The following is a 16018-nucleotide window of genomic DNA, read 5'->3' as shown; positions in this document are numbered from 1 at the left end:
GTGAATTCAAGAATTGGTTGTGGGGGGGTGCAAAACAAAAATCCCTGCCTTGCTGCTGAAGTATGGTCAGCCTATAGTCATTCACTGAAATGCAAGATGTCTCTCAGATCCTCACCAAGAGTCTGTATCCTAATCCAGTGACCTTTGAACAATGTGAATTTGACCGTGGAGGTTCACTTATACGAGGATTTTTTTTTCTCAGTAAATACACAGTTGGCCCTCAGTATTTGCGGGTTCCACATCCATGGATTGAGCCAGCCATAGCTTGTACACTATGCTGTCCATTGTTGGTTGACTCTATGGATGCTGACCCAAGGATACGGAGGGCCAACTTGGGGACTTGAGCATCCATTTGGTACCTGCTGAGGATCCTGAACCAGTCCCCCATGGATATCAAGGGACAACCATATTTTACATTAGTTCTAGAAAATTTGGATACATGTTTTCAGATATCATTAACAGTGCTGAAAATAAAAAGAAGAAATGATAGAGAAGCAGAACAGTGTAAGAGCATTACTCCAAATGCAAAGTTTAATATAGTTATTACAATAAATTGAAAAGCTCAGTAGCCATTATATACAGTCTCTATACACTCCTGTATTTCAAACTAAGGTAGCCACTTAGATAATTATTTCTCAGGTCAAGCATTTTGCCCATCACAGTATTGAGCACTACTGAGGAGCCGTGTCCCTCTTGCAGGTTCTTCTGGGCTGCCACTAACTGAGAGGAGCTCCTTCCACACTCCTGCCAGCCAGCATGCTGCCCGAGTCCCAGGTGTCCTTAGACAAGCTGACAGGCCTCTCCTATAATGTGGTCTTTACTGAAGGTGACCACTGGTTAAGACTGAGACAGACATTAAAAATAATAAAGAATTTTGCCTTGGCCTTTACCAAATGAATTCTTCTGAACTGGACAGTGAAAACTTGATTTGGAGCCCCCAGGCCTGATGAAAGGGAAACACCTACTACAAAAATTACCATTAGGAAAAAAAAAAAAAAAAAACCAAGGAGTTCTCATAGTGGCTCAGTAGAAACGAATCTGAATAGTTGCCATGAGGTTGTGGGTTCAATCCATGTTGTCGCTTGGTGGGTTAAGAATCCAGTGTTGCCGTGAGCTGTAGTGTAGGTCACAGATGCAGCGTGGATCTTCCATTGCTGTGGCTGTGGCTGTGGCTGTGGCTATGGCTGGCAGCTGTAGTTCCGATTTGACCCCCTAGCTTGGGAACTTCTATATGCCACAGGTGTGGCCCTAAAAAGCAAATAATAATACTACTGTCAATTCCTGTTAGAGCCAAAGTGTTTTTTTTTTTCCCCTGCTTGACATCTGGAGTTGATTTTCCTAGCTTTGAACCTATATGCACATGCATAGTTCTTTCAGAGGCTTCTAGCATCCTGTCCTACAAGCTCAGTTGCCATAGCCCTCAAGAGGGTTCTTTTAAAAAGATGTGCTTGCAAGGAAAGATCTGTACCTTGAAGCTCTGAATTCTCATTATCAGTATGTATTCTACTTGAAATAATTTGATAGCTTTTATAAAATGATGGATATTTCCGTATATGGAGGAGGCAATACCATGGAATCATAAAAACTTGGTTTATAATTGTGTTGTTTATTAACTGTAACATCAGGAAAGTCATTTAACTATTCTGAACTTTTTCCTATGAAGCTGACATTAAATACCTATTTTTTATAAAGATTAAATCAGGTCATATGTAAAGCGGTTAACATGGTGTCCAGTACATAGGGTCTATTATCAATAAGTGAATGTGTTTCAAAAAAAAAATTAGGGTCATCCAGAAAAGCAGTCCTTTTAGGGGTATATATGCATGTGTGTTACAGTTCAGTTCTTTTAATATTTTCCACTAGATGGTGCTAGGGGATAATTTTGCCTTTTGATTTAATTCATCTTTTATAAATCACAGAAAACAGACTTTTGAAGGTAGAAGAATATTTAGAAATAACTTCTTTTATTGTTGATGAAATCGAATCTGAGAGACCAAGAAACTTTAAGAGTTAAAGGTGAGATAAGGAAGGAGTTTAAAAAAAAAAAAAAAGATTTTAAGACAGAGACCCTCCTTTCTAGGAATTTATTTGGCCAAAGGAGGGATATTTAAAGTGAAAAATGCTCACAACTAATTTAAATATATGAACCAAGAAAAGGTGGAGTGGAAATTTATTTTATCAAGGGTTCCAAGTTTAAATCTTGATATTGTAGGAAGTACATTTAAGTGTTGTTACAAAGATGTTGCTGATCAAAGTCTTCTTGGATATGGGAGTCAAAGGGTAAACCAAGGAGGAAATGTATGTTGTATTAATAATCTTTCTTAAATCTATTATTGCAATATTTACACAAATTTTTAAGACGGCACTTTCTGTGAAACGTATTTTGTGATACCTTCTGAAGTGTGAATTAGTATCCTACATACCCAGTAGTGGGGTTTGAGGGGTTTTGCTTTTTTTTTTTTAAAGTACTTAGTGAACTTGGTTGAGTAAATGTTTAGTTTTAATGAGGTCAAGGTTCCAGGGTCATTTCCACTATTGGCATTTTTATTTCCCGTATCCTCCAATTTTCCAGCCATTTATATTCAGAACAGTTGATCCTTTGAGAAAAACAGGCACTGGGGCTGAAATGTAGGAAACACTAAGTAAAATGGGGTTGCTGTCAATACATAAGAGATTCACATTGTGCCGTGGAGTGGGGAGGTTCTGAGCAGTCCCGAAGGAACCTGGTTCTAGAACAGTGTTTTCCCAGGATTTTGTAGCTGTGGGCTCCTGTTTATTTGAAACTGCCATCAGATGGCATTAGTTGGGAAACATCCGTTACTGCCTGTAGAACATGGCAAACTGATGGCTGGCCAGAAGCCAAGTCTTTGAGTATTAGAGACATTTGCTTTGGGCTTTTTGCTATTATATTTTCTGAATTGTTTGGTGGTAGCTGGAGAAATACTTTGCTAACCCAGACTGTTAGGTTCTTTTTTAATATCATTGTCCTTAAAAATTAGGAAGGTTTCCATTGTTCATATATGTATAAATATATAGTAATTAAAACGTATATTTTTAACTAATTATACAGAGAAACTGCAAGTGACTTGGTCTGATTCCTTCATTTCCTGTGAGGAACAGGAAAGTGTCCAGGGTCATATACTTTATTAGTGGTCAGACTTCTTCTGACTTGTGCACCAGCTCTGTTTCCCCTCTCCATAGCATTCCCCAAGATGCAACTAATTTGGACAGTATTTAGTTGGTGTTTTCTGAACACCAAGATCCAAAGACGTTTTATCTTCTGTACTATATTTTGATATTTTAGACTCCTAGGTTCAGAGGACTCATGAAGTCCTTCTGCGTTTTTTTAGTGGTCCACTTTAAAACATATCATTTAGATTACATAAATAAGAAATGGTCAAATTAAATTCTGTTCTTTAAGTTTATACTAGCCATTTTCTATCAAAAGAATTAGTGCCTGTGACAATCATTTTTATTGTTACAGACCCTGAAATCAGATGCTTTCAAACAAGTGTGTTACAGAGTTGCCTTAAACATATTAAGTCCCCCTTTTAAATATCTTTTATAGATTCTTTCTCTCTGTCATCTATAATGTAAACTAATAACACTTGAAGTATATAAGGACTTTATGAAGTCCTTACCTTGTCATTTTCCTGTGGAAAAAGGAAATTTATGTGATCTTTTTGAACAGTAACCTGTTAAATTTAGGTACATTTTGCAATAATACCAAAAATATCCATTTTTTCTGATAGAATTCACTCAGTTATACCTTGAATAAATAATATTTTGATGTTTGTTACCCTTTTTTGAATATAGACTTCAAATTGGTCTTCAGAAACATTTTTAAGACTCCAAGTTCTTTTATATGAGAGCAAGTATTTTTTAAAGAAAATTAAAGCATTGATGACTTTAAATAATTGGAAGTGATTTGGAAATTTCTGAGTTATTTTATTAAAATTGTATATATGACCTAGTTTTATGTTGTACAACAGGTGTATTCTGTAAAAGCTGAAACATGCCTAGGATAACAAAGTACTGAGAATAAATAGAAGATAAAAATTACAACTTTTAAACCTTTTTTTAAACAATGACAGGATCCTCCTCAGGAAGACAGTCTGAAGAGCAGAGATCTCCAAAGACTAAGCACTTCAAGGTATGAACATTCTTCAGCATTTACAAAGAATATATTCTTGTTTTGTAGGCCACTTTGTATAGGTGCCTACATTTCTGTTTTGATTTAACCTTGAGAACAGATTGATACTATTTGGGTACTATATGTAATTTTGATCACAAATATACTTATAAAAATATTTAAATCCGTTAATAATAAATAGGCTTGAACTTTAGTAGAAAGACGTATATTGTGGTGCCTTAGATAAAATTTTTGAACATTCACTAATGTTTAAGATAAGATTTTAGGGAGCTAGCTGTGTAGAAATATTGTGTAATAATTATGTATTTTACATGAAGAATTAGGCATTTCTATACACAGCAGTAACACTTGTCTTAAGGCAAACTTGGACAATCTTAGGCTTTAATATGACATGATTTTTTTTTTTTTTTTTTTTTAATTTTTAGGGCTGCACCCACAACATATGGAAGTTCCAGACTAGGGGTCGAATTGGAGCTGCAGCTGCCAGCCTATGCAACAGCCACAGCAACACAGGATCTGAGCCAGGTCTATGACCTAGACCACAACTCACGGCAATGCCAGATCCTTAACCCACATCCTCATGGATACTAGTCGGGTTCATTTATACTGAGCCACAAAAGGAACTCCATGACATGAATTTTAAGAAAACTATCCTCTTGGGGTCTGATAAAATTAACTATCAGAGTTTACATATGTTACTTCAGCCTTTTTTTCCTCAAATATATATCTGATAATTTTTGTTCATTCCCTCTCTACATGGATACATTGTCCAATGAAAAATACTCATACAACCTTCATTGTTTGATCATTTGGCTTCCAGAGTAAATAATGTTTATTATCTCATACTTATTCCTATCTAAAACCTATTGGAGAGGAATGATCAATTAGGGAAAACATTGGAGGAAAGTCCATGTAGCCCTCTTCCAGATCCAGGGGTAGGCACTCCCGAGTGAAGGGCCAGCAGTGAGGATTATAGCTGTCTCTGTTGCAGCTACTCAACCGTGCCATTCAATTAGTACTCACTTATGCCTTCAACTTTCAATTTACAGCAAGGAAGTTCTTCCTTTTTTCAATACGTGTTATCTAATATAGTGTCCTTGGAAATTATTTTTGAGTTCCCTTTTTTCCTGTCAACCTAGGTTTCCCCTTACTAATCTCTTGTATTTTTCATTTTTATAAGCCTCTTTAAACCATTTCTGGAAAGAAGCATGTTAGAATCAGAGTAGGTCAAATGAAATGGCTTATATAGTTTATTAGAAGTACACGCTATAGAATGGGACTTCTGCTTCCATGGGCAGTGTTACCGAATTTGGATCACTTCTGAGAATCACTTGAAAAGTTATCCCCCAGCTACTAAACAACAGACAAACAGTGTTGAAGGCATCATATAACAAGATGGTGAAGGATCTAAGCCAGGATTTGGAATGGGAGGAAGGCCCCAGGAGGCGAGTCTGATATTTGAGGCTATAGAACTACAGAGTTGTGGCTTCCAAATGCAGTTTTAAATTCTCTAAGGCTCACTATTAATTCAGGGATACAACTGAGAGACAAATTTTGGAAAGAATTAAGTTCGGTCTTAAAAATACCGGATGCTCGGAGTTCTCGTCGTGGCTCAGTTGTCAGTGAATCTGACTAAGAACCAGGAGGTTGCAGGTTCGATCCCTGGCCTTGTTCAGTGGGTTAAGGATCTGGCGTTGCCGTGAGCTGTGGTGTAGTTTGCAGACGCGGCTCGGATCCCGTGTTGCTGTGGCTGTGGTGTAGGCCGGCAACTATAGCTCTGATTCAACCCCTAGCCTGGGAACCTCCATATGCCTCGGAGAGGCCCAAGAAATGGCAAAAAAACCAAAAATAAAATAAAATAAAAAATACCGTATGCTAAAGAAATGCGTAATTAAAGCAGGTCCTGATGCCTGCCAAGTGCCAAAAAGAAAAAAGAAAAAGATGTGTTTTTGTAAACTGGTGTACATTTATCTTACATAAGCACTGTGGACTGCAGAACTGACTAGTTCTTCCCTCTTCTGGTTAGCAGCTAGGAAACTAATTACCAAATTTGTGGCTTACCCTTGGTAACCACCATTTTTATGTTAGTCTCATTGCTAACTGCATTTTATCTTGTTTTTCCTTGCCTTTATCATTTATATCTATTTGCAGTTCATATTCTTGTTTTCTTAATCTTTGTAAGTTACCCCATCCACTTTTAGATGAAACAATTCAGATGCTAAATTGTTTACTATACTATGAGAAAAGTATGCAGGAATGTTTCCATAAAACTGTTAACTAAAAATAAGTTTAGGTGTTTTTTAAGAATTATTTTCAAGTTATTTGGAAAGCACTTTTTTGGAACATCCCCTTCCCCCTTTTTTTTGCATTTCCTCCCATCACATTGCCAGGCAAATGAGGTGGTGCTACATTGTTTCCTGAGTAAACCTTTTCATTACTGAAGACCTTTACTATGGTCCTCATGGTGTACAACATTTTAACAGTAGCAGCTCTGCCCATGAGAAGCTTGGCCAGTGTTCTGCCAGTGTACTAGTTGGTGGTGACTTGAGGTGGTTGCCCTCAGTTGTTAAACCAGGTCTGCGTGTGGGTTAACTTCTTCAAGTGGAAATTCTTTGTTTAGAAAATAGGGATCAGATTAGTATTTTTCACACTGTGCTTTGTTGCCTTAGTGATCATCAAATTTTGTGAATTAAGACAAGCATTTTTAAAATAAGAACAGGAGTTCGTGCTGTGGCATAGTGGATTAAGAATCCAACTGCACCGCTCAGGTCACTGTGGAAGTTTTGGTTCAGTCACTAGCCTGGTGCAATGGATCAAAGGATCCAGTATTGCCCCAGCTGTCATGGTAGGTTGCTGGTGTGGCTTGGATTCAACTCTTGGCCTGGGAACTGCCGTATGCCATGGGTGTGGCCATAAAATTTAAAAAAGGAATGAAACAGGATAGAACATAAGAGTGTGTATGGTTTGCAGTGTAAAATGATTGCCTGGCGTGCCTTACAATAAAAAAATATTTGAAAGATGCTTGTTTGAGGAAACCACAGTTGTCAAAATATACATTTCTAAGTCTCCAGTTCTTGGCTAAGACTGTCCCATACTTTCAGTTTAATTCCTTGGGGAATGCAATATGTCAAATTTTTTTGTCTTTTTGCCATTTCTTGGGCTGCTCCCACGGCATATGGAGGTTCCCAGGCTAGGGGTTGAATCGGAGCTACAGCCGCCGGCCTACGCCAGAGCCACAGCAACGCGGGATCCGAGCCATGTCTGCAACCTACACCACAGCTCACGGCAACACCGGATCGTTAACCCACTGAGTAAGGGCAGGGACCGAACCCGCAACCTCATGGTTCCTAGTCGGATTCGTTAACCACTGCGCCACGACGGGAACTCCAGTCAATTTTTTAAATCTAAAGAAAAAACATGGATGAAGTAAAAACTCAGTTAAGTAGATTTTTCTTATACAAGGAACATTCATTTCAGCATTAAAGAATTCATAGTATAGTGTCAATTAAGAAAACAGGTTTGGCGTTCCTGTGTGGCTCAGCATGTTAAGGATCTGGCATTGTCACTGGTCCAGCTCAGGTTGCTGCTGTGGCACAGGTTTGATTTCTGGCCCAGGAACCTCTATATTCCTCTGGCATGGCCAAAAAAAATCAAAAACAGAAAACTGAGGTTTTAGATAATTTTACCATGTAAGCTGGACATCTGTCCCTTTCTTGAACAGTGGATAAGCTGGTTTCATTGCATTTAAAACTTAGGGGTATGGAATTTTTATCCTAGTGTCAAGAAGGTTATGTTGGCAGTTGGTATACTGGGGTGGTTGGTAAGTGTGTGATGAAGATGAAGGTGATGACAATAGGAACATGTTATCCACAGAGGGCAGCAGTCACACAACTGGATACTATATGGCAGCTTTGAACAGCCCCATGTTAGATGGAGGAAGTCCTCTGCACCCATTTCCTCAAGTGTGGGGGGTGAGTTCCCCAGGTTGCCACGTGGGTGTGAGACTGGGGGTGAGGTGCCTCTCTAGCAAAATAAATGCTCAGCCACCACTGTCTTTTCATCTCATTTATTTGTTAGGATTCCCAGTGGATGCTTTGCTGTTGCATCTCAGTGTTCAAGTAGTTTTATAAGTCTTTATAGACAACTATATATCATCATATATATTAAATATATAGCAAAAGTAACTTATACTCCCAGTTGTTGGGAGCTAGAAGAAGTTTATAGTCTCAAAAGTAAAGGTTAGCTGGAACTCTGCTAAAGATTGGTGGATGACAACTTTCCAGTCTCACTGAAGGACTGATTTAAACATTTTGTTCACTTAGAATTTTTAAAATGTTAACACACTTTGAAGACTGTAAGACTTTAAACTGCCATTTCTTTGTTATCCACAAGAGGGAGAACTTATACTTAGTAAAAATTTTAGATTTTATGTCTGCAGTTTTCAAGTGACATTAAGGGCAAAAGAAAAAGATTAGATGATATATATTAAAGTTGGTGACCTAGGTTTTAGTTTAACCTCATTTATAAATAGTCTCCATTAATTTGAATTAGAAAATGTGTATCAGATACTGCTTTAAGACCTCTGTTACAATTGTTTTTATTTAACATGGTTAGTTATTATGAACGATAGAATGTGTTTGATATTCCAGTATCCAAATGCTGTCTTGAATATTTGCTTTTTTTTCCTCCAAGTCAGGTGCCGATTTACCATCTTATGTGAATACTAAAACACTATTTTTAACCCATGTTATTCATACCATGACTGCATGAATTAGCACATGCACAGTGTTTACACTTAACTGCTATGTAATGTGAGTGATTCTTTTTGGGAAGTGTACTGAAGGCCCAGAATTGCACCAGGGAACCCACCGACTCCCTTCACACTTAAAGAGAGTTCCTATGTGCAACATTCATGGTAGGACACATATTAGATGTTGACCGCTGAAGCAGAGGTGGTTAACTAATTTTTGTGAAGCACTTACTTCACACCTGTCAAAAACTTGCAAAGTCCCTGCGTTTTTTTTTAAATATACTGCTGGTTAACAAATGCTATTTACGACATACTAGAACAAGTAGATTTTTCTCAAAAGCAGCGTAAGGTTTATTCTGCTTCTATTGAAGGAATTGTACTCTGAGTAGAATGGGAATATTTTGATGATATGTAACCTTACATAATTCACAGTAACTATTTAATATATCTTTGTTTCCAAAATTAGAATGGGATATTAGGTTTAGATATGAATAGCATTATCCTTACAGTTTAAAGGTTTTTGTTTCTATCTAGACAAAGACTAAGTATGAAGTAATGTGTTGGGCTACTTTGATTTCATTATTACTAAAATTACACTAATGTCTTTAAGAGGTAATAATGATTGAACACCATGAGATCCATTGTTCTTATATTGAATATTTTGTGTATTTTCATACAGCAAATAAGACTATGTGTTGAAGATTTTGATTTACTTAGTTGGCAATTAAAAACCTAAAAAAGAAAAAAATCATCAATATCCAAATAAGAATGCTTAATAGAAGATGAAACTCAGTAAAATTAGGTTTAAAATAACTGATTTATAACTTCTCAGCAAATGAGGTGAAACACTTTTAATTATAAGAATGAGAGGTATTTATTAAGTTTTTATTTCTGTTTCAGATAATCCTCTCTCTCTAGCTTCTTTTCTTCCAGGAAATCATCTGGCTCTTCATGTCCTGTGCTGTCATGTCACATTGGTTTAGAACCAACAATATGAGACAGCCCAGTCACACATAAAAGAATGGAATGCATGAAACCTAAATTTTATTGTAATGTGGACTTGGGTATACATTCAGCGGTTGATAACAGCATTTCAGTTCACAACATCTAAAGAGTAATCAAAAGATAAATACAGATTTGAAATCCATACATGAATGAATCTCACTTTATTCTTGATCAGATTTGCAAATGAAGAACATATTCCTTACTATTAAATCTATCAACACAACTGCACATCATAAGCTATGATGAAATCTCAATTCTGAGAAGACAGCCATTAAACTCATTGTTTAGAATACTTTTTATAAGATCCTCCTCTGTTTAATACACTTCACTTAGTTGCTAAATACTTAGGTCAGTGTTATTATGAATTAAGATTTTTTTCACTTGTTATAATGCCCTAATTAAATATTTCAGTAATTTAATGAGGGAGTTTAATTTATACTATTTCAAAACTAATTTAAGCAGAAATACAGATCAGCTCACTTGTATTTTGAAGTTATAACCTTCTCTCCACAAAGAGAATGATAAGCATTAACCTTTTTTTTTTTAAATCCTGTATTTCAGTGATAATATGCAAAATGCATACTGGGAACTAAAGAGAGAAATGTCTAATTTGCATCTGGTGACTCAAGTACAAGCTGAGCTACTAAGAAAGCTGAAAACCCCAACTGCAATCAAGAAAGGCAAGTCAGTGTTTGCCGGAAACCACTGATTCCAGCCAAACTGCTTGAAGAGCAAACAGCTATCGTATCTTATCGAAATCTCATCAAATGAGTTTGATAAGCCAGAGTATATGTAGTATATTCACAGCCACCCTTTCTGTGCTCTGGCTTCAGGCTTATACTGGTCAACTTCACACATAAAGGTGTTGCTGATGTGTGTTTTCTTCAGTACTGTATTCTTTTCCCCTTGTGGCTTTTTTCTCAGCCAAGTGTTGCTTATGTGTTTAAGGCTGAGGTGTTAAGTTTGCTCTAGTTGACCTTTTACCACAACTACTTCATATATTTAAAAAAAAAAAAAGACACTAAGACACCAAAAGCTATTTTTTATTTCAGTGCTACAGAATACACCAAAGACCTAGCTCTAAGTTATTTTTAAAAAGGTAACTCTGATCCATTTTTCATTTTTTGTAAACTGAGGTTTTTCCTTCCATAAAAGATAGGCTGTTTAGAATGGGGACTAGGTGCTATTCAGTTATCCCTTCCAACCAAGCAAAAATCTTTACCCCTCTGCTTTTCATATTTTACTGCTTGGCTGAGTCTAAACCTTTTGAGTTTTGTGTTAATTACAAAGTGGCTACTTTGCCAAAGCTGTTTTTATACCTCAGAGGAAAACCAGTGCATTTGTACCTTTTATTATACAGTAGTGATATTTCTATAAAGTTGTGTGATACAAATTTGAATGCCCTAAAATTTATTTTACAGGGATGAAATGTGACTTAATTTTTTTAAAAAAATCATCAATTTGGGAGTTCCCCGGTGACTCAGTAGGTTAAGGGTCTGGTGTCACTGCTATAGCTCTGATTACTGCTCTGGCATAGGTTGGATCTCTGGCCTGGGAACTTCTGTATGCCACAGGCGGGGCCAGAAAAAGAGAAAAACAATCATTAATTTAAAACTGTTAGTGCACCTCAGATTGTCCCTAAAGAAGGACAGAAAATTATTTTATAAATAGTTCTCAGGAATGTTTACTGGGGGGAGAGTGTTGCACAGGGAATGGAAAGCTAAATTCAGAATTCTAGGGTTAGTTACTTATGAATCGGGCAAAACAGTAAGGTGCTTTGGCAGGCCCTAGCTTAATTTTTGGTTCATTTTGTGCTAAATTCTTTAGTGGCCTCAGAGTTATGTAAGAGACAACTTTAAGTTGACAGAAATGATTCAGTGAGTAATTTTTCTGTGAGTCTTCTGTGTGGCTCTTCTATACTAAATAGAACTTCCAAAAAATAATAAAGAAGAAACTCTTTCATTATTTGGAATGGCTCACTGTTGTGTCCCTTTTGAGCTGATGAATGATAAGTTCTTTGGTGCTTTGAACCTTTTCTAGCACATTCCCTATGACAGTGGCTGGCTCGTGCACTGCTCCTCACCACAAAATGCAATGCTCTATGGAGACAGAGGTGAAGCTGGATCACCTTTTCTCTAGAGCTGCATGTCACCTACAAAAAAGGCAGTGAATGTATTTTATAACGTGGTTCAGCTGCTGCTTACAGAGTTGAGCGTTAGTTGTACTTTGCATCCTGCTCGGGCTTAGGATGAATTGTTAGTCTTCTCCTGCACTGGCAGGTTGAGTGGAGAGGGGGAGGTGCACACTCCCATTGTGGTTGGTGGTGGCTTAACAACAGTCTGTCTTCTAAGCCATTACATGTCACTAAACATTTTTTTTTTTTGCTTTTTTTACATTTTTATATTATATTGTGACCAGAATTTACATTTACATGTATGTGTTTTATAAGAAAGATTAACAAAACTCCTAAAACTCAAGGATACCTTTCTTAGTCTCCACTGACACATAAACATTCTAAAAGCCTTTTGTAGCCACATTAAGAGCCAAGAACGGGGACTTGCATTTTAACTTAATTGGTTTCCAACTTTTTAAAATAGACATTTCTTCATCTTCATTATGACACAGGCGGAAAAAGACTACTGTGTCCATTTTGCAGATGAAAGAAGGGACGCCCAGAGCAAGTGAGTGTCCCCATGTCAGTAAACAGCCAGGAGAATTAGACCCAAGATCACCTGTCACCTGTGTGCAAGCCACAGCACCCGCAGTGCTCACACTCACTTGGAAGTGTTCATTCTATTTCTAGTTCTAGACTCAACCCAATTAATGAAGTGTTTGCTACTTTCTGACCATAAATGCTGTGACAGCTGATGTCTTGCCTGTGCTTTCTTTTCAGCTGGCACCCCAGCAGGATACACAGAAGACCTCGGGAAAGAGAGCACAAAACTGCACTTGACAAATCTCACCGCAGCGTACAGAAGACAGCCTACCCTCTCACCAAACAGCAGAGCCCTTTGTCAGGCCACACCTTCCCCTTTACCAGGAGACACAAAGGTTTTATCAGAGAGAGCCATTCTCCAGTCATGGACAGATAATGAGCAAACCATTCTTCATGACAATACAGACTTTCAGGAACACAACTCTTATGGCAGAAATTCTCTGGAAGATAATTCTTGGGTATTCCCAAGCCCTCCTAAATCAAGTGAGACACCATTTGGGGAAGCTAAAAATAAAACTTTGCCTTTACCCAACCTGCCACCACTGCATTACTTGGATCAACGTAATCAAAACTGCCAGTATAAAAGCTAATTCTGAAGAGGGTCACGATTTGGTCCTGAGGTTGCCATTATCTCTGTGGTTTTCTTAAGAAACCATTAACAAACTGAAAGCAGATTCTCATTCAACTTGTGCAGAGTTCTTCAGTATTTACATTTGTACATAATGTACCATATTATGTAGTTGATTTTTCAGTGTGAAAGAATACCCTCCAGCTCCATATTCTGGCTCAGAATCAGATGATATATGCTGCTAATAATAAATTAATAAAATGTTTCAAAATGACAGTTCTACCTTTGATGATAATTATAAATTTCTGCCTCACACGAGGAAGGGAAATGAAAGTTTTCAGACATGGTTTTTACAAAGCATGTGAAATGCCTGAATATCCATTTATAAAAATAAAGGAGACCATTATATCAGAAAAATCATAGAAGTTGCTTTAAGCTGCATAAAGAAATGGCAATGTGAATAGGTTATATTTCTATTAACTTTATAATGTATACAAATTTGAAAATTATAGTGCAACAACAGTGTCTGGGTTACTCCATCTTTATGTGCTATTGTGTCTAAGTTTGAGACTTAAATTTTTTTAATCACAATGTTGTTAAAAATTTGAAGTTGCAATTTGAATGTTAAGACTTGAAGTAACTTAATCACTGAAACCAACTCTGTCCCAGTACATCCCTCAAGTCCTAATTGAAAAAGAGCGATCAAATGGTTGAAAAACCACCCGTGTGAATGAACTATTACACATATAGGTTATGCAATTAGAAGTAGGAACAGCATCACAAAAGTCTCAGTCTAATCTGTCTCTTCAGTGCTCTTTAATGAAAATCTAAATGTGTAACTATATATAAAGTCATTTTCTTCAGAAGGTCTATACCCACTTGTTAAACTGGTGAGACTTTGTTTTGAAATGTAATGATTTACTTATTGAGAAAGGAATTTTTTTTAAACTGGCTTTTTACTAATCGGATTAGAAATTCTAGAAACTAAATTCTGTGCAGTATTGATATACGGTAAAGTACAATCATGAAATGTCCCCAAATCCTTTGATTCTAAGTGGCCTATCATTTATAAACAAGTAAAGTGGAAACAAGGATGGCTTCACATGCTCATTTCTTCTTTCGGGGGGCGTATTAAGATTATTAGTAATCTGTTTCTCAGTTCCTTCATCTTTTGCCCGAGATGAAGGGTTCCATGCAGAAGGCCCTTATCCTTTTTGATGGAGTTTCAAACACCTTGGACTCAAAAGAGTATTTCAGATCTCTGTATTAACTGAACATCATACATATATAAACTGTTCACTGTTCACCAGATATTTTTGTCTTTCTATTATCTTACTCACTTATTCAAGCTTGTCTGTGATTAATGGAGTTGGTGTCAGATGCTGGAATTTATTCTGACCAATGAACACAGCTGACTCAGGGGACTGCCATCTCCTGCCAAGTAATAGAACAAAACCCAATATGCGTAAAACACATAGGAGACTCCAGGCTTTAGCTGAAGGAAGCAACTACCTGTGTAATAATAAAGCAGCAGAAACTACTGCTCGTGTGGCTGCATAGGCTGTATATGATAATCTAATCTCTAATGTAGCTTACTGGTTTGCCTTTTATAAAACCAAGATTGGAAATTTTCCTTTGTAAAGAAAATAGCTCATATGACATAACAGCTTGATTAATGTTTTGAACAATGCCAAGACATTGTTTAATTAAAATAAATTATTTTTGCTTGAAATCGAAGTGGATGTGAAATATTGTACTTGCCTAAATATTCCAAGGTGTCACATACTAATTAGTTAATTTGATTCATCTAACAGACATTTGTCTTGTTAAACCAACTTCTAAATGGAGACGATGCTTTTGGATCTCAACAATAAGGCAGTCTTCAAACTGATATGCCAGAGAAGTCAGTGGTTCATGTTCTTGACAGTTTAAAGTGCTAAAACAAGTGATGGAAAACTCTTTTATTTAGGAAAGATTAACCAAAAGAATTTTCCTAATCAAAAATTTGTAAATGTACACTTTGTGGTCATCTCTGTTATTGGTAAGATTCAAAGTGACATGAGAGAATGGCCTGGCTGTAGCTTATAATCTATTAAAATGGAAAATTGTGTTGACGTTTTTTTCACACTAGCTGAAATTTGCTCCAAAGAGCTTCCCGTGAAAATTTCTTTATAATATTCAAATTTTATAAGGAGAACCCAATTCGGCACATAACCCGAATGAAGAGACAGACAACAAAAGCCTCTTGATCCCCCAAGAGCTAAAAGAGAAGTTTACACCTCAAAGAGAAAACAGAGGTTCTGCCAAAATGGAACCTAATTCAAGTAGAGCAAAGACAACCCATGGGAAACAGGAGAAAACCTAGATTCAGACTTAAAGCACTAAAGGTCTAAACCATGTGAAAACAGTGACCTCATCCAGAAAAGCTATCTGGAGAAGGTGGCGAGATTATGGATGGTCACTTAACAAGAAAGTATCAGCAGGGGCGTGCGTAAGGGTGCAGGGCACTGGTCAGAGGAGGGCCCAGCAGGCAGGCCCAGGTAGTGTGAAAGTACGAGCGTATTTTTATACTATATAACCTAGTATGTCTAGCACTGTGAGGAAGTGGCATCTACCTAAGTGAATTTTCCACATAAAACTAAGCTGGTCCGTCTGATTCAAATTAAAATGACAAAACAGCCCTAGATTGTATGTTTTACTAGCTTTTTAACCACTTTCTTCGCTTATGGCAGTAAAAACCAATTCCTGTGCTCTAGGAAAGGCCAGCAGCAAAAGGCCAACAGGAATGCTGACTTCACCTTCATGCTATCTGGTCTCTGGGGTGCT

General features: G+C 37.1%; 2 protein-coding genes across 6 annotated transcripts in view; one reads left to right on the top strand and one right to left on the bottom strand.

The window, feature by feature from the left end:
* The window catches only part of AZI2 (5-azacytidine induced 2), a 28142-nt gene extending 13218 nt beyond the window's left edge, over window positions 1–14924 (top strand). For 2 of the 4 annotated variants that reach the window (XM_003358349.5, XM_021071480.1), the window contains exons 6-8: window positions 4095–4153; window positions 10470–10588; window positions 12802–14924. In XM_003358349.5, the coding sequence (XP_003358397.3) occupies window positions 4095–4153; window positions 10470–10588; window positions 12802–13214 (591 nt within the window). In that variant the 3' untranslated portion in view covers window positions 13215–14924. Of the gene's footprint in view, window positions 1–4094; window positions 4154–10469; window positions 10593–12801 lie in introns of all 4 variants that reach the window. The other 2 variants (XM_021071481.1, XM_021071482.1) reach the window with 1 other exon arrangement.
* CMC1 (C-X9-C motif containing 1) overlaps window positions 14307–16018 on the bottom strand; it is a 75675-nt gene continuing 73963 nt past the window's right edge. For both annotated transcript variants that reach the window (XR_002338179.1, XR_002338178.1), the window contains one exon: window positions 14307–14626. The gene's annotated coding sequence lies outside the window, so the exon portion shown is untranslated. The remainder of the gene's footprint in view (window positions 14627–16018) is intronic.

Source organism: Sus scrofa, chromosome 13, assembly GCF_000003025.6.
Source record: "Sus scrofa isolate TJ Tabasco breed Duroc chromosome 13, Sscrofa11.1, whole genome shotgun sequence".
In the NCBI taxonomy this organism is placed as follows: Eukaryota; Metazoa; Chordata; class Mammalia; order Artiodactyla; family Suidae; genus Sus; species Sus scrofa.
The sequence above is the reverse complement of the archived record's forward strand: the minus strand, read 5'-3'. Positions and strand labels throughout refer to the sequence as shown.